Source organism: Pleurodeles waltl, chromosome 3_1 (assembly GCF_031143425.1).
Source record: "Pleurodeles waltl isolate 20211129_DDA chromosome 3_1, aPleWal1.hap1.20221129, whole genome shotgun sequence".
Lineage (NCBI taxonomy): Eukaryota > Metazoa > Chordata > Amphibia > Caudata > Salamandridae > Pleurodeles > Pleurodeles waltl.
The window spans coordinates 560,759,127-560,779,004 of NC_090440.1; the positions used below are offsets into that span (position 1 = coordinate 560,759,127).

At 44.7% G+C, this 19,878-nt stretch overlaps 1 protein-coding gene across 3 annotated transcripts in view; it reads right to left on the minus strand.

Annotated features, from left to right (window-relative positions):
• CTDSPL2 (CTD small phosphatase like 2) overlaps positions 1-19,878 on the minus strand; it is a 408,424-nt gene that overhangs the window by 337,787 nt on the left and 50,759 nt on the right. For all 3 annotated transcript variants that reach the window (XM_069222959.1, XM_069222958.1, XM_069222960.1), the window contains one exon: positions 813-1,046. In XM_069222959.1, the coding sequence (XP_069079060.1) occupies positions 813-1,022 (210 nt within the window). In that variant the 5' untranslated portion in view covers positions 1,023-1,046. The remainder of the gene's footprint in view (positions 1-812; positions 1,047-19,878) is intronic.

Here is a 19,878-nt window from a genome sequence, read left to right on the forward strand (position 1 = left end):
GGGTCTGTGCCAAGTAATGGAACAAAATGTGGGGCACTTGGCGTGCATATCAAGACGACTGATCGCAGGGGTGGTGGTGGGTCTTTACATCACGATTGTACTAAATGCCCTATGAATTTTATTTCTGCATCTAAATTTAGGTCTGCTCTCTTTCTAAGATGTGATCCTCAACATACCTCGCCACAGCCACATCACCTCCCACCTAAGAGACCTTCACTGGCTCCCCGTCAACAACAGGACCACCTTCAAGCTCCTCACCCAGGCACAGAAAGCACTTAACACCGGACCGACCTACCTGAACAGCAGACTCTTCTACACCCCCACACGGCAACTCCGCTCTGCTGACCTCGCCCTCGCCTCCATCCCCCGCATCCGGCGCAGATCTTTCTCTTACCTCGCCGCCAAGACCTGGAATACCCTCCAGTCTGACCTAAGACAGCTCCAGGACCTGCTTTCCTTCAGAAGACACCTCAAGACCTGGCTCTTCGAGCAGTAGCAGCACTCCCTCCCCCTTCAGCGCCTTGAAACCCTCACAGGTATGTAGTGCGCTTTATAAATAGATTGATTGAAGCATCTCAAATCGCTGCATTTCTTGTGCTCTGAGCGTAAGTTTCCTTTCTCTTCAATAAAAAGTTTTAACAACAACAAAGTCTGTCCAGCAATAAACATTCAAAGCCAAAATAACACCTTGGGCCATTTATCGCATCAAGATTACTTCATTGCATGGGTTGCACTTCATAAATCACTAAACTAAAACAACGCCATTGTACTAACCTATTAGTCACCATTATGGGTAAATACTTCATACATACCTCACAACCCTTAGGTGTGCACACTTTTGGTGCACTCCCTCGAATAAAGTTCTTGATTGAGGATAATAAGCCCGTTTCATTCTTCTGCACTTTTCCTTCCCCCAATGGTAGGCTCTCATCCACCTCTGAATGTCGGCGCTTCGTTCGCCCCGTACGAACCGTGGGACTGTCACTGGATTGCTGAGAAGCCTTGCGTGCTCTCAGCCTCATCTTTTAGGAGGTCTGCATGTAAACCTAAAGAAGTAACATCGAAAGCAAACACAAGCATTAGCTTTCACTATTAAAATGAGCAACTTACGTGGATTGAAAATTAGTGCAGTATAACCTGCAAGAAAGATAACGCACTAAGTATTCTCCTAATATCCTGTTGTAACTTGCTGATTAGAGGGCTCAGTGCTGTAGGGTCCACAATGCAAAGTATCTCTCCAAAGCTGAAACAGGAATACCAATCAAGAGCTGGAAGAAGTCAAATGTTTTGCATACAGAATACAGGAATGCTGCACAACATTCTATATATTAACAAGCACTGGTAAAGCGGTTAAGTCAAACGTTGACCGCCAGTCTTTAGTCTGTCAGAACTTGATTTTTCATTTTTTTTTTTATATGGAACTATTTTTATTAGCATTTTCCTTTAAGAAACAATCTCATCATACATCAGATCACACCAAATCTGACAAAAAGCCAACTTTGCTTAACCCCCTCCCTCAAAGAAGGGGGGGGGAGCATCTTGACCTTCATGAGCAACAGAAGTACAATGTAATAAATGCATTACCCCACCCCGCTACATATCCCCACATCAGCAATGGCCAACGGCCCCCTCAGGAGGAGAGAATACACATTTACCTATCTATGAAACAAAGAAAAATGAACCATAGCAGAAAAACTAACTATTTGTCCATACCTGCCCAGTATGCTAAAGAAGTGGGGGTTTGGGGTCCAGAAAGAGAAGAGAACGGAGGGCTCCAGGACATATCTCCCCCATGCCTCTACTGAAGAACCCCACCTGGACTGAATCCTATACATGGAAAAGATGCAGTGCCCTCAGCTGTGGACTACAACTAGTAAGCGGAACAACCCTGGACAGAAATCTCACCAGTGGATCCTAAATATAATCAAAGCTCCGTCGAGAATTATCCAACTTGTCTGCTAAGCGTTCCATAGCAATCCCCCGCCAAAGTCTGGCATACCACAGCGTAAAAGGGGGGGTGGATCTTTTTGCTTCCAATATGACGCAAGGACAGTCTTAGCCGCCCCCAAGGCCAACCAAAGGATGGAGCGATCACTGTGTGTTTGATGTTGTAACTCAGGAGCACGCAGACCCAACAATACATAGGCCGGTGAGGTAGGAATAGGGTACCCTAGAATCGCTTTTAAATGCGACAGGATTTCTTTCCAAAAGGGCTTAATAACAGGACAATCCCACCAGTTGTGCCTAAAATCTCCTAACATCCCGCACCCACGCCAACATCTATCAGATGTCTGAGGAAAGAGTTTAAGCTTCTCCGGGTACAGATACCAATCATAAAGAAGTTTATAATGAGCTGCCCTGGTCCCCATGGAGTGATTATATTTGACTATATCGTGAAATAATCGTGCCCAGAGACCCTCCTCAATCGGGCCATCCAACGTCCGCTCCCAAAACACCACATGACACGGAACACACTGCCACTGAGCGGGTAACAATAACTTGTATAGTGTGGAAATGCTGCCCCGCCTCAATCCCCCTTGTTGAACAAATCTCTCAATGGGAAGAAGCTCCCTGGTGGCCGACGCTCTCATATGGGGCTGAGTAACCCAATGAAGTAACCGACTGTAATGGAAGCACGCGGAGCTAGGGAGATGAAAGTCCCTACAGCAATTTTCAAAAAGGTGCGCACCTGCTCCCCATGGAAGAGATCCGCAATAGTGAGACATCCCCCTCCCACCACCTAACAAAGGGTCCCATTGTTGCTCCAGGAGGGAAGGCCGCATTATAATGAATTGGGGTATGTGGTGAAGGGAAGGTCGTGAGGTGGAGGGCTTGAGTCACCTCTTCCCACACCTTAAGAATAGTAGCTATGTGGGTACTAAAGATATGCATTTTTCGGACGATCCTCCCTAGGTTTCCACATCACATCCCACAAAGTTCGCCCTGTCACCACCCTATCCATATGCAGCCACAGTTTATCTGATTCTCGAAGGGACCACTACGCGATAACCCGGAACTGGGCCGCTCTATAATATAATAAAAAATCTGGGAGAGCAAGCAAGAGAGACAATGAGGTCGCTAGGTATATACAAGTGCCCCTGATGGTAGCCTTAAAGGCATCCCAAATGACAGGAAGAGGGGGATCACCAGGGCAATTATTCTGAAAGAACTTGTTAATAGCTCTTCTCAGCTCGTCTCTAGTCATTATCTCTAGTTAGTACATGTGGGAAATAACATTAAGCAAACAACAAACTGAAAACTACAAAACTGAACATCAGAACGCCTACAAGAGTCTAACAAGTCACCAGACAACTCCGCAAGGTGTCCATGGGCTAGCGGGGAGATCCATCCACTCCCCACCCGCCCCCACCCAAAGTTTACAGTTCATATGAAGTCTGGGATATAGGAGCTCCGCTATGACCCAGAGGGAGTGACAAGGGCACCGACACAGAGAGGCTGCGTCCAATAGCAAACTGCCAGATTTCCCCTCCTCACAACCTCCTGAACTCCGTTGTGGAACTAGGCCAGCGCTGCCCCTCTCGGCTAGTGGAGATCGTCTCAGCCCAGAGGCCCCACAACGAGGGACCCATACTACTCCCTGGAGGCTCTCCTCCTCAGCAGCCTCCAAACATCTCCCCCTCAAGACAAAGTGGAAGTCTCCCGGGGATGCACCACCTCTGGCCTCGGGCCACCATTGTCTCCACCTTTTTCCTGTAAACCAAACAATGCTGCCGCCTCCCCACTTTCCACAAAATGGTACGGCTTAAGTTCAGTTCAAAGGCAATGCCAAAAGGAAAGGTCCACCAATACTGTATATTCCGTGCATTCAACTCAATCGTAATCCCACAAAGTATTTGTAGTGTGGCAGCACAATATCCTGGAAGTCTACATTTAGCACCTTCAATTGGCACCCTTCAATCTGCACCTCGGGATGGTCATCACCTAAAAGTTGCGATAAAAGGCCCAATACAAACACTTCCAAGTCGGGACCCTCGCTACTCTTCTCCAGCCCCCTCACTCTGATGTGTTCTCGCCAAGACCGATTTTCCAAGTCCTCACATTTAAGAAGTGATTGCTGGAGTTGCGATTGAAGTTGGGCAACCTCCTGCTCCAACGGTTTAACTTGCTGTTTTAGCTCTTGGACCTGGGTTTCCAGGTCCAACGCGCGGGTCCCCACCGAATCAACGTCCACCTGGAGAGAGGTCAGGTGGCCAGTAACATCCGACTGTAGCGCCTTCAGAGCTGACCTCAAATCCGCTGTAAGCTCCTCTCGCAATTCCGCCTTAAAGGTGCGGAGAGAGGCCAGGAGATCATCTTTAGTGAGTTCCATGTCACCGGGTTCCTGCGACACAGGGGACTCACCTTTGGCCAGAGAAAAAAAAGTCAGAGACCTTAGTAGATTGTGGTTTCCTCCAAGGCATAAGCACCTAACAGCTCACACTCCTCCAAACCACCCCCCACCCCCCACCTGCCCCCCACCCCAAAGATCCTCAGGCCTATGATAAACACCACTCCTTCAGGAAGGACCAGCCAAAATCTGCCGGGACGAAGCTCTCACCATATATTTAAAAAAAAAGGGGGGGGGGGGGGGTGGTGAAAGAGCCAGTGGACAGGCATAAGCACCAATCTGCACCCATAAACATGACCAGCAGATCAGTCCTCCAACTCCTGCACCTGGCTGGCCAGCCTCCAGAAAGTTCCAGAAAAGTGGGCAGCAGTCACCATCTTGAGGTCAGGCATCAAGGACAGGCAGGCCCCAATTCAAAAAACAAGCCAAAAAGGGGAAGAAAAAAAAAAGGCTTCTTAGTCTCCTTAGTCCAGATGTCAGGGGCCTGCCTGCTCCCCTCCCAAGGGACCATATGGTGGGGCACTCAGCCTGCCCTGCTGGGACCTACCCGTCCCCCTCCCCCCACCGTCTCTCCAGGCCCAAACACCGCCTCGGGCATCCTCCGCACCCCTCTTACAGCAGCTCCAGTGATCCAGAGCTTCAAAAGCAGCCATGCGGGCAGTAATCTTTTTAGGGGAACCCCCACTGCAAGCCTGCCCACGTCTCTGGGCTCACCGCATCACCAGGGGCTCGTGTGCTCCGCGCGCCTCCCCCTCCTGACATGCCAAAACGGGGGTGGGTGGGGGGGTGGTGGTGGTGGTGGTGGTGGTGGTGGTGGTGGTGGTGGTGGTGGTGGTGGTGGTGGTGGTGGTGTGGGGGGGGGGGGGGGGGGGGGGGGGCATGGGGGGGAGGGAGCGGGTAGTCACAGAGCCTCCGGGCTCTTCGTCCTGTCGCCCATGTTGGCTGGCTCCGCCTCACATTTTTTGTTTTTAAGATAGTTATTGATAAACATTTTTATTAAGGAACCTTCTAGGCCTTTATTAATTTTTTAAAAATTGGTCAAAAGCAAACATATGTTCTTGGTCTCAAAAATCACTTGTTACAATAGCTGTCCATTACACTTAAGGGTACTACTTTGTATGTGGATGTGCTCTTTGTGACAGTACAGAATGTCATCCTTCACAGGCTGGCCCACTGCTTATGCTATATACTGTAGTCTGAGGGAGACCAATGTAAGCAACAAATGGACAAAGAGGGATGGCTGAAAGCCCCTATATTCAGGTATATTATAGATATAATTGTAGGGAAATCGAAAGGTCTTGGCTAATGCAAGACCTAACAAGCTAAAATCAAAAGCAAATAATCTAGAAACAGGAACATTTGGGAGTATGGCTTTGTTGCAATCATGGTACAAAGAAAATTGGCTCTTATTTTCAAGCTGTTTTTCCATATTGTGGCTTGTGCAAATCTTTGTATAATATTTACTTCTGTAGTCACTATATAATCTCTAAAGAAACCAATATTTGTAGCAGGTCCATGAAAAAAGGTTGAGAATTTCAGTTTTCAGTAACTAACACAGGACAACGCGAGAGACTACAAAACCTAGCTTCTAAACACCTGTTTCACAAGATTAATTAATGCCAATTCAAATTACTGTGTTAAGTATTTACGAAGTAGATCCCAGTATATGTCCGACAAGCAGGTCTTAACTGAGCATAAAAGCCACTTGTATAGATCTCCCCACAATTGGAAAATGAGCATATTTTCCCAATCCAAAGGCACAAATGGCATACTCTGCAAATATAGCGTGCAGATCATCTTCAAAATATGAAGCAGTTTCACAGCAAAGCCATTTAATGAACTTTGAGGTAACAATAGCTGCTACCAACAGCAACTAGGACAGAGGGCGCTAAAGATCAGACTGTGCCCATCACCCACGATAATCACCTGCTGAGGAGTTATAACTGGTAAGTCAAAAAGCTAGGTTTTTGATCAGCATAATGTGCACGATACTTTACTCACTGCCTCTTCCTTACTCTACTTGCAGCTCCCTTTAAAACGTGCAGAGACTACCTACTATTCTAGACTTTTTTCCAGAAACTTTTGTATGACAACTTATGTCCATATTAAATATTATGTTAATGAACTATCCAATTACGTAGTTATGATTCTCTTCTGCTATCTGTAAATGAATACCCATCATATTGATACCACTGTGATGGGAGTGTACACTGTTTCCTTCACATATTCAATGAGCCATAAAAATATCATTCATAAGACAACATTACTATCTGTGTGCTCCATTCTCTCTTTGAACATAATCAACTTGCTGGTACAAGATTGCTTGTTCCAATACACATGCCTGACAACGGACATGTTCTGAATGTTTGAGCACCCCAACAACACTCTAAAATATAGGAATGTGCGGTAATCCTTTGGTTTTTCTGTTGTCAGTTCATTCAAAAAGATTATGTTTCGTTAGTCCTAGGCTGTATGTATGTATGTATGTATGTATGTATGTATGTATGTATGTATGTATATATATGAGAATTTATATAGCGCGTTCCGGCCTTAGCATCGAAACGCTCGAGGACATAAATAACGAGAGGACGACCGAGGGACAATCACCCTACCGTGGAAACAGCCAAGTTTTCACTTGCTTCCTAAATATAGCGAAGTTGTGTTCTTTCCTAATGTCTAATGGTAGAGCATTCCAATATCTGGCAGCCGCCACTGTGAAAGCGTTATCTCCCCACCTGACTCTCCTTGTTCGACAAACCTGAATCAGATAGGAATTGTCTGATCTTAGCACTTGTCCTGGACGATACCACCAAAGTCTATCAGCCAGGTATTCAGCACCGTTCCCATATAGCGCTTTAAAGGTTAGGCAGAAGGCTTTAAAAATAATCCTCTTGCCAACCGGAAGCCAATGGAGACACTTTAAGCTATGGGAAGCCGAAGCAAAGCGTGGAAATGCCAAAATCATACGAGCTGCATTATTCTGAATTAACTGCAGTTTCCTCAAGGAACTCTCATCAATGTCCAACAACAGAGAGTTGCAGTAATCCAATCTGGACATAATCAATGCTAACATAACCGTAATTCTTTCCTCCTGCTTCAGGAACGGTAAAAATTCTCAGAATTTTCAATGTCCAATAGCTAGATTTGACTATAACTCTAACCTGTGGTTTAAAGCTTAATGAGTCATCAAAGATCACTCCTAAGTTTCTAGTAGCTACGCACGGGACAGGTAATTGCCCACATTCATCCGGCCACCATTGCAAACTCCATAGTTCCTTACTGCAGCCATACAAGACAATCTCCGTCTTATTTGTATTAAGCTTAAGCCAGTTCGGTCTCATCCACCTATTAATATCCTGCATACAATTATTAAACCGATCCGCCACTTCCTCCCAATTGGTCCTGGACACCGGAATGATAAGTTGTGTGTCATCAGCATAAGAGGATGCGATAAAACAATATGATCGGATAAGTCTTGCCAAGGGGGCCACATAGACATTGAAAAGCGTTGGACTCAACGCCGAGCTCGGAGGTACGCCACATGGCAGATGAAAAGCCGGTGCTTTAAAGCCTTCCCAGCTTACAATATTAGATCTATCACTTAAGAAAGACTCCAGGATTTTAAGAGCGAAATGTCTTATTCCAGCATGATGAAGGCAAGAGACCAAGATCGCAGGCGAGATGGTATCAAATGCTGCAGAAAGATCCAATAGCACAAGAACAGCGCCTTGCCCCTCATCCAGTAATTTCCGGATGGAGTCAGATGTTGTTAATAGCGCTGATTCCGTACTATGAGCCCTTCTAAACCCATGTTGAGAACGATCAAAGCCTCCAGACTGGTTAAGAAACATAGAGAGCTCATAATTAATGTGCTTTTCAAATATCTTAGCCAATATCGGTAGCAAAGAAATAGGACGCAGGTTGCTTAACTCAAAGGCAGTTTGATCGGGCTTCTTTTTGAGGGGAATAACAGTGGCCTGTTTCCATGTAGAAGGAAAGACCCCCCTAAGGATAGAACTTCCTGAAAAATGATAGCTAATTTCTGAACCACAGGTTCCGAAATCATCTGCAAAATGCTGGGTGGGCAGGGATCCATGGGTGAGCCAGATTTAATCCCCCTTAGAAATTCTTTGATCCTATCCGGCAATAACGTAGGAAAACATGTAAGCAGGGGAGTATCCTGACTAGAAGAGTCCACGGGGTCTATCAAAAAATCTGTCAAGGGGAAATCTGCATGCATTTGCCGGATTTTGGATTTAAAAAACACCGCTATTTGATTACAAGTTGCCGGAGAATAAGGTGAGGTGGTAGGGGGAACAGGAGGTGTAATTAGAGCACGAACTACCTTAAATAGTTCTTTAGGCACATTAGATGCATTCTTAATTTTAGTAGAAAAAAAGGCTGATTTTGACTCAAAGCAAGCTACCTTATACAATTTTAAAACAATTCTTAATTTCTCCTTCTCTGTCTCATTAGGATATAACTTCCATCTTCTTTCTTGTTGATGGTACCTCCTCTCTGAAGCGCCTTTAAATCACTATTAAACCAGGGCCAACTAGTTTTCTTAGGCCTGCCCCCTGGCTTTACTATCACCGGGGCCAACTTCTCCATGGCGAGGGCTAAACCTGAATTAAAAACCTGCAGCGCAGACAAATGAAAATTCTCTGCTACCTTCCAGCCTTTACTGTCGGGCCCAGCTGAGTCTCGGTAATTTTATTCCATAACCGCAACGATTTGTTGTCTGATTTTATCTGTTGGTCTGGAGAGGGTTTGTCAATTTCTAACCTGTGGATACACTGCACCTGGCTGCAAAACTGGAATTGCTTCTTAGAGGTCTGCAACAGGAACAACACATGTATTGCATCACATATAAATGGCCATGTTATTAAACTGTGCAAGTGTTCATACAAACTCACCAATTGCCTCTTAAAAGTGAACCTGCTGGTGTGGTAATTTTGGTTGATAAAAGCAGTTCAACGTGTTGTGGATTGAGAGATTATACATACTAAGAGTAAGGCACTTACACTCCTAGGTCCTGTGAATTTCTTCTGTCCAACAAACAAGAGAAACCAAAGCAGAAAAATAAGCACACAGTCTAAGATTTAAATGCTCCTAGGAAAATTGTGCATCAACCTTTGAAGAAGAATCAAGAGGATTATACTTGCAGCTTGAGTGGGTATGGCCCAGACTGTTGCCATTGAAATCTGGGAGGTTCTCCCCAAGTATATCACTGTGGTTCTATGGGAAGAGACTGGATTTAAAAATAAAAAAAATCCCTTCACAGCATACCAGTGTGATGGACAGGATCATCTAACGATAGTTTAAATACGAACTTAGAAGCGCAGTGAAAGGACTGATCACTAAAATATCATTTGTTATACTCCAATAAAATAAGGTGCACCTGTCAATGTAAGACATGATAACTGCAGGGCTCGCATAAATAGTTAGTGAACCCTAGTCAATCTCTTGTGACAAGTATTGAAAAAATGTACAGTTCAAAAGAACATATGGCATGCAGCTCTGGCAGATATGGCAAAGAGGAAGGACTATTTCAACAAAACCTTCATGTCACAAGAAGCTTTTGCCTCGCAAGCCATGAGTCTGCAACATGACAGAAAAAGGTTACACAGATTACTGACTGTCACTGAATGCCCTTCACTGGCTCCACACAGTCACCTACTTGCCTCATACACTCTCAGATCATGCACCAGTCAAAATGAATCTAACTATCCCACTTCAATGAAATTTGGCTAATTGGTGGACCTACCCTAGGATCTGCCTTACTAAATACGGTTATCCATACCGAGCTATGAGAGGCTAAATTAGAGGATTTCAGGTTGGATGCTTGATCCGGTACCCTGCCAGGCAACCCTTTGGGAGGCCTTCAAAGCCTATATCCGGGAAATATCCATTTCCAAGCATGCCGGAGTTCTCAGGGACATCCGCCTCACTTTCAAGCATGTGGAGGAGCAACTCACAGAATTTGATAGGCCTGATACAACACTAACTGGGAGGATGCTGCTCACTGAGCGTTCCTAATTAATGTAAGAGTTCCGCGCCTGTCTCGGTAGCCCACTTACATAATAGAACTTCATAATACCGAGGGCCACTGATACCATTAGTATACTCATGACACTACTGCGCTACTACAATGGGCTATACTCCACCACATTTCCAGTGATGGAAAGGCTAAGGTGGCATACCTACAGGAGTTGGAAATGGTGTGGATAGACTATGCACAATGCCAATTTCTTAGTGAACTGATTTCTGCTGAGGAAATTGGGTAAACCATAGATGCATTAGATGGGAATAAAGCCCCGGGATGGGTCGGCCTCATTTTACAAAGCATATAACTCCAAACTGACACAACACCTTTTAACAATGTACGCCGAGGCCCTTGAGCATCGAGAACTCCCACCTTCCCTACACGAGGCAGTACTCTCACTTCTCAAAGCCAAATAAAGACCCCAAGCTGTGCTCGTCATATTGGCCCTGGTCACTATTAAACTTTGATATAAATATTTTAGCTAAGGTTATCTCTAAATGGCTTGCAATACTTATGGACAAGATTATTTCCCCAGTGCAGACTGGATTCGTTCCTCATAAGTCCACAGCTTTCAATCTGCGCAGTTTTTCGTTATAAACCGAATATTACCCACCGTTCAGGCAGCTATCACGCTCCTGCATGCCGAAAAGGCCCTTGGCTCCCATGAGAGGCCTTTTTTTCCAGGTGGTGCAGGAGAAATTGGGCCTCCCTAAGGGATTTATAGCACTCATCATGCTTTTCTACTCCCACCCCACTGCACGTTTAAGAGGGAATAGTGTGCTCACAGTCTCATTCCCAATGGCCAGAGGAACCTGGCAGGCATGCCCCCTGTCTCCATTACTCTTTATTAAAGCTGCAGACCCCACTAGTCCCCTACCTATAAACAAAAGATATGCAAATTGGACTTCGGTTTAACCATGGCCTACGGCTGCTTACTATGTATGCGGATGACGTATTATTCACCTGCTACCCAATCAAAAACCTTCACCCTCTCAATTCTGAAATTACACTGTTTGGGACATTCTCAGGCTGCATACCAACTGGATGAAATCTGAGTTGTTCCCGTTGACTTCTGCCGAATCCTGCAACTACCCACTCCAGTGGTGCGAAGACCCGGTTAAGTACTTGGGTATTATTATAAATAGGGACAGGGACCAGGTACTCCGTCAGAATTATGGGCTGGCAATCGAGAAACAAACTATCCAGATTGAACGCTTAGATAAGGCTGCCTCTATCCCTAGCTGGGCAAGTGGCCATTATCAAAATGTTAGTACTGCCCAGTTTTGTTTTTTTAATCTCTTTCAAAATATTCCAATACCATTAACCAATGCTGTTTTTTTTTGCCCAACTTTAAGGCTTACTGATCTGTTAGATTTCAGCCGGGGGGGCGACCCCACATTGAGGAAACTCAGATTGTATAGTATGAAAGGGGTGGTTACAAAGTGGCAGATTTTCAAATCTACTATCTTGCAGCCCAAGCCCAATTCGTTACACACTGGTGTCACACAGACACTAGGGTTTCTCATCATCCCCCGCCTGAGAAAGATCAAGCTGATCCCCCATCCCCTATCTTCCCTCCTTCCACAAGGCATTAAGAGGGACCCAGATAACATACAGCAGCATTCCACCACATGCTGGGCATGGCAAAAATGTAGTCGACTGCTGGGCATGCACCCCCGATACTCTCCTTCACTCAATAACCCTTGGATCCCGCCTACACATGAACGAGTGGTCCAACATACCCTTCTAAAATGTATTATTACTGCACATGGTGACTTCTTCCCTAACTGGGATGCCCTGTTGCACTTTGTAGACATTATATTTGATACAGCAACTCCTATAGATCTCTTTATCCTCAGACGGATGCTCTCAGATCATGCATGCTCTCCTACCCACTTAACCCCTGATGACTTCGCCCCCAGTAACGACCTGGATATCTACTGCCGACACAGGATGTACCCTCTCTAGACTATTGAAACTGCATGACCTTGAAACGTGCCCATGATGGGTTGATACAGGCCCGCTGGTAAGCTGATTCGGGCTATCTACTCCCCGATAAAGTCGGGGACTGCTGCTGCACGCAAACCAAGCTTATATCCCTGAATCACCGTCCTAAGCTACTCCACTTTAAATTTCTGCACCGGGTGTATGTTACCCCTGCAGCGCTTAGCAAAAAAAACATCTGACCATCCAACTGCCCCAAGTGTGGCAGGCCAGAAGCAGACTTCGCTCACATGACCTGGCTATGGCACTCTCTCCCCACCCCCAAAACTTTAGCGATATATTTGCACATCTCTAATTGATGAAGGAAATTACCCTAGCCCCGGTCCCTGTGATGGCACTGCTGGTGTATTTGGCCGATATACCTCTGTCAACACGTAGGTACACATCAAACGTTCTGCTACTCGCTGAATTCAAACTGGAACGTTGCTGTGGCAGTAGTAGACGGCCTACAATAAAGGCATGGATATACAGTCTGCTTTATTGTGACACTATCAGCTAAATCTATGCTACCATGTAACCCCTCACCTCGAGACCTACAGATATGGCAGCCTTCACAGAGGATACCACTAGCCTTATCCAACTCTTTTTGATGCACCTGGATGCCCTACACGTGTTTTATCTAATTTCCCTGGTTCTTCATTATGGACTACATGGGCTAATGCTCTGACAAATGAAATATCACTGCTGAAAATTGTTGTGATGCCTCATGTACTACTGTTGTCAAAATACTCAATAATACAGAATGTGTGACTGATGTCACTGTTTTCATTTTTCTTTTTTGAAAATCAAAAATTACAGTAAAAAAAAAAACAGTATGACGAATATACTTAGTTAGTCAAGACTCAAACCTGTGCAGACAGATTGCAGGAGGATTTAACATTTCAACAAATGGGATAAGATAAGATAGCAAATTAGCATTTTTGCTGGCAACCGTTTAACTCATTACTTATCATAGAGCTCTTCCCATTTCCTTACTCATGAATCCATTTTATTGGCTATTGCTTCCCAAGAAACCCTCTCCTTGCAGTACTCTATCAACAGTACTTTATTTTTTCTTCACCTCCGAAATGCAGTAATTGAACAGAAAGTAAATGCGGACAGCGTGTACATGTACGCTAAAGTTACAGATTCCATGCAAATGTTGACCTAAAATCTATCCTAACCAGATCATCAAAAGCACAGGTAGTAAGGGTTTGGTCAGTCCATCCTAAATGCCATTTTCCGAAAATGGCAAATTTAAATCTAGAGGATTATATCCTGGTGCATGTTACCACCACCACAGTTGAGATACACTTATGTTAATTTTGCAGATAACCACACCATCGGCAGGTATTATTTAAAAAAAAAAAAAAAAAAAGCACAGTAGGCAAAAAACAACAAATAAAGATGGGTTTACAGATAGTAGGAAATAAAAACGGAAAAAGCCAGTGGGTGATTTAATGCTGCTACTGCTCAAACAGCCAGGTCTTGATAAGCTTCCTGAGGGTAAGGAGGTCTTTGGTCTGGCGCAGGTGGGTGGGAAGAGTGTTCCGTTTTGGCAGCGAGGTGTGAGAATGATCTACCGCCGGTTGTAGTTCTGCGGATGCGTGGGACGGTTGCGAGGGCGAGGTCAGAGGAGCGGAGACGCCAGGACGGGGTGTAGAAGGAGTCGTCTGTTGAGGTACTCTGGTCCGGTATTGTGCAGTGCTTTGTGAGCGTGGGTGAGGAGTTTGAAGGTGATTCTCTTGTTGACTGGGAGCTAGTGCAGGTTTTTCAAGTGGTCTGTGATGTGGCAGTGGATGTCCAGGATGAGACGTGCGGAGGCGTTCTGGATACATTGCGGCCTCTTCTGCAGTTTGGCCATGGTTCCTGCGTAGAGGGCATTGCCGTAGTCCAGTCTGCTGCTTACGAGGGCTTGGGTGACTGTTCTTCTCATTTCGGTGGGTATCCATTTGTAGATCTTTCGGAGCATGCGGAGGGTGTTGAAGTAGGAGGAGGAGATGACGTTGACTTGCTGGGTCATGGATAGTGAGGGGTCCAAGATGAATCCTAGGTTGCGTGCGTGGTTATTGGGAGTCGGAGCGGTTCCAAGAGTGGCAAGGCTCTGTCGCGGATTCCAGCACTGCTGAGGCGTGAGCGTAGGGTGTGGCGGCAGACAGTGTCGAACGCAGCTGAGAGGTCCAGGGGGATGAGGGCCTCGGTTTCACAACTGTCCAGTATGGTTCTGATGTCATCAGTGACGGCGATGGTAGAGCTCATTAACTAACAGGTAGCAATGTTTTTGATCAGTCGATGATAACCTGTTGTGAAAGGGAACACAGCCTAAGAAAAAGAATGGGCATAAGATCGTTGCTGAGAAACGGTGTACCCTTCAAATAATGTGTATCCCATGCCTTAAGCATTAGAACAATTAACAGACAAATACAAAAAGTAGAGCCATTGGGACTTGTGATTTCGAGGTACATGTAGACTGGGAAAACACATGCATCTGGAAAACGTTGAATCAACACAAACAGCACACACAAAAAAAGAAAACAGCTCCAGCACAAAATCGGTAGATGCAACAAGAAACAAAAACAGCAACATCACAAAATGTACAATGCAGAGATTACACATGCCAAACTTCGTAGGATTACGTTAACCCGTTCTGTGCCGGGGACATAATGGTTACGTCCACCGGCGCAGTGCTCCTGAGGCACCCCTCCCTCCCCCATGAGCATTTCTCTTCTGTTCATGTGTTGGGGCCTGAGAGGCTTCAAAGGGAAGTGAAGCGATCTGGCTGCTGAAATGCCCACTAGACACCAGGGATTATTTTCAACAACAAAATTGGCATAAGAGGAGTGGCCCCTTGGGCAAGGGTGGCTCCCCAGGGGTGCAATTTTTTTCAAGGCCTTTTCTGCCACCCCCACAGGGGTAGTTTGGCCTATTAGGCCCATTTGCCCCCAAATTTATTTTAGGCCATTTCTGCCTATTGTTATCAGGCCGATCTGCCTCCGGGAGGGGTAGAAACCTCTAGGCACCAGAGATTTTTATGTTTAAAAAAAAAAAAAAAAGAGGTGGGGAGCGACACCTTAGGGAAGGGGTGCAGATCGGCCTATTTTTATTAAGCCAATCTAACCCATAGACACCAGGGATCTTTATTTTTATTGTGTCAATTTCACACAAGGGGAGCGACCACTTAGGCAAATTTATTTGAGGCCATTTCTGGCCCCCTTGGGTGCAGTTCGGCCTATTTTTATTAGGCCAAAACTACTAGACACCAATGATTTTTTTTTTTGTGCCAATTTCACGCAAGTGACCCCTTAGTCAAGGGTCGTTCCCGGGGAGGGGGTTGGGGGCAGATCAGCCTATTTCTATTAGGCCGATCTGCAGGGTTTTTTTTTTTTGGGGGGGGGTGTCAGAAACCACTTGGGCACCAGGGATTGGTGTGTGTTTTGTTGGGGGGGACCTCTTGGGCAACGATCGCTCCCCCATGGGGGCACATTACTTTTGTCTCATCTCTACCAATAAAAATTCTGCTGCACTTAACCTAAAAATGATTTTTCTCAAACTGCCCTTTTGGACCCCCTTTAGTTCCCCCTCAATTCCAACATGATTTTGGCTCTTCCCTGGCACAAGCACTTGGCCCACCTACACAAGTGAGGTGTCACTTTTACCGGGAGACTGAGGGGAACGTTGGGTGGAAGGAAATTTGTCCCGGTGCGGTGATCCCACACAGAAATTTGGGGGAAATGTGTTTTCCTTTATTTATTTTTAGCTAAATTTGAGGTTTGCTGAGGATTCTGGGTAAGAAAACATTGGGGGATTCACACAAGTCACACCTCCCTGGACTCCCTCCCCTGGGTGTCTAGTTTTAAGAAATGTCTGTTTGGTAGGTTTCCCTATATGGCTGCTGAGCCCAGGACCAAAAACGCAATCTCCCCCCCCCCCCCCCCCCCCACACACACACACACACACACACACACACAAAGCAAAACCAGTTTTGTATTTGATAATTTCGATGTGTCCACATAGTGCTTTGGGGCATTTCCTGTCGCAGGCAGTAGGCCTACCAACACAAGTGAGGTACCATATCGGGAGACTTGGGGGGGGGGATGCTGGGTGAAAGGAAATTTGTGGCTCCTCTCAGATTCCAGAACTCTCTCAGATTCCAGAACTTTTTGTCACCGAAATGTGAGGAAAAAGTGTTTAGTCAAATTGAGGTTTGCAAAGGATTTTGGGTAACCGAACCTGATCAGAGCCCCACAAGTCACCACATCATTGATTCCCCTAGGTGTCTTGTTTTGTTTTAAAAAATGTGAAGGATTGGTTGGTTTCCCTAGATGCCGGCCGAGCTAGAGGCCAAAATCTACAGCTAGGCACTTTGCAAAAAACATGTCAGATTTCAATGTAAAAATGGGATGTGTCCATGTTGTGTTTCCTGTCGTAAGCATTAGGCCTACCCACGCAAGTGAGGTACCATTTTTATTGGTAGACTTGGGGGGAACACAGAATAGCAAAACAAGTGTTATTGACCCTTGTCTTTCTCTACATTTTATCCTTCCAAATATAAGAGGGTGTAAAAAAGACGATTATTTGAGAAATGCCCTGTAATTCACATGCTAGTATCGGCACCCCGGAATTCAGAGATGTGCAAATAACCACTGCTTCTCAACACCTTATCTTGTGCCCATTTTGTAAGTACAAAGGTTGTCTTGATACCTATTTTTCACTCGTTTTGTTTCAGCAAAATTATTGCCCTATAACCGGTATAAAATGAAAACCCACTGGAAGGTGCAGCTCATTTATTGGCTCTGGGTACCTAGGGTTCTTGATGAACCTACAAGGCCTATATATCCCCGCAACCAGAAGAGTCCAGCAGACGTAACTGTATATTGCTTTAAAAAATCTGACATCGCAGGAAAAAGTTAGAGTAAAACGTAGAGCGAAATCACTGTGTTTTTCACCTCACTTTCAATTTTATTTTTATTTCAGCTGTTATTTTCTGTAGGAAAACCTTGTAGAAGCTACACAAATTACCCCTTGCTGAATTCAGAATTGTGTCTACTTTTTAGAAATGTTTAGTTTTCTGGGATACAGCATTGGTTTCACACCCATTTCTGTAACTAACTGGAAGGAGGCTGAAAGCACACAAAAAAATAGTAAAAATGGGGTATGTCCCAGTAAAATGCCAAAATTGTGTTGAAAAATTGGGTTTTCTGATTCAATTCTGCCTGTTCCTGAAAGCTGGGAAGATGGTGATTTTAGCACCGCAAACCCTTTGTCGATGGCATTTTAGGGAAAAACCACAAGCCTACTTCGGCAGCCCTTTTCCCCCCCATTTTATTTTTGAAAACGAAATTTTTTCTGTATTTTGGCCAATGTCTTAGTCTCCTTCAGGGGACCCCACAAAGTCTGGGTACCTCTGGAATCCCTAGGACGTTGTGAAAAAAGGACGCAAATTCGGCATGGTTATCTTATGTGGAGAAAAAGTTATGGCGGCATAAGCACAAACGACCCCAAATAGCCAAAAAAAAGGATCGGCACAGGAGGAGGAAAGGCCTGGCAGCGAAGGGGTTAATAGCAAAAAAGCCATTTATTTCGGGGGGCTGGCGACATGGTCATGCCTCTACAGCAGAGGTCTTCAAACGGGGGGGAGGCCAAGACAAGCATTGTACAGATAACAGGCTTTTGTTTTAAGCAGAAGCATGTTATTGCATTTTTAAAAAGGTAACTGTACTTAACTGCAATGTTTAAATAGGTCTAGACATATTTAAACATTGCCATCTTTATAGAATAATTGTAAATAATTCTAAAGGGGGGGCAATGATTTCTATTTTTAAACTTGGGGGCGCGGCATAAAAAAGTTTGGAGACCACTGCTCTACGGTAAGGTAATGTTCTTGATCTGATTCGCCATTTGTAAAACAATTGACAGTTTATTAGCAGTTTTCTTGTTTCACGAGTTTTAGGCAGCCTCTTCTGCCTAGTCTCTCACGACTGTCACATATATTGTGACCAAGAGATGTATCGGCTAAATTAATTATTAAACAGTTCTGTTTACGGATTCCCATTAAAACAAACAACTGCGAAAGCAGTGGGACTTCTCAAAGCTTGAAAGTCAATGACAAAACCCATGAACAAACTAAAAAAAAAAAAAAAAAAAAAACGTATAAAGAATGAAACCACCTTTGGTCAAATGCTCAACTTTTTTGTAATAACGTAGTAAAATGAAAAACGACTATTTTAAAACCCAGAAAAAACTCCAATGTGCAATCCATTACGCCAGAAAACCTCATAAGCACAAAAGTGCATTAAGAGTAGTTGGGCGAAGTGTGAAGGGGATGGCTATAACAAGGCACGCTGCAGCGATACACATACGTTTTCCATTGGGGCCACATCAGGCAGCTGCTTTTATCTTGAGCTGAGTCCCCTTACATTGAGAGGATTGGATGGCTCAGAGATCTAATGAAAGCAGTTTACCTTAGAGTGCCACAAGTGACTTAAGAGTGAATGCTGGGTACGGAACAAGCATTCAGGCAGCCATCATTACCCAGATGTAATACCATGGGAGTCCCCTGACTGGAACACCACTTATAATTTCAGCGAGTGCTACACGACCGTAGAAATGGCACAAACAAAAAACTTAAGGTACTACATAAGCAGTGACACTAACTTGGAGCTGATCCCAAGTCTAGTGTTTCCTGCTGGACCTCCACAATTGTGGGAAGGGATGTATAAAGAATAGAAACTTAATATTGATATCAAAACCAAAATACTAAGCAATTTTTGCTCAGATGCTCATTTAATTCTGGATAGTGTGGTCTTTAGTAAGATCATACATCACTACAGACAACACGTCTTTCGTCCCAATGGATTTTCTAACCAGCATTAAATGCTCAGCTAGTGAAATTTGGGAGTATTTTGGTTGTGATATCAACTGCTAAGCGTGTACCAATATGTACTTTTTCTATTGTTAACAGTAAAGGCATAGCTTAGGAACTGCCCTTTGGTAGCAGGGTGAGGTACAGTGGCATCACATTTTGGCATACATACTCTTTCTGTAACAAACAAAATTAGACTTTTGATGTGCATAAAATCTTTGACTACTGCTATCTACCTTTGTATGCATAAAGAATGGTCAAGAAGAACCTTCCATCCCCGAAGCAATCATTGTTGTGGCAAGGTGGGATGAGAGGCAACAATAGGAGAGGGAACATTTTCTTTCTGAACACGGCTGCCCAGTGGCAACGTATATTTATATTCCTTGACTGTTTTTGGAAACCTCAATAAACTGGTACACAAAAAAGTACACATTTCTCCCCAGAGGGCCTGGTTGCCTACTATACAAACCACCTTTTCACCAAAGACTGCACTCTTGGCTCAGACTTCTAGTGGCAGGTAAAATGAGTTTGATAGAGCAGAACATGATGTTCAAGAGCTCTGCTTTCTGTGTGCAAAAATGGACTCCATTCCCATAATGTATTACTAGTAGGGATGATGAGATGCCTATCAAAAACACT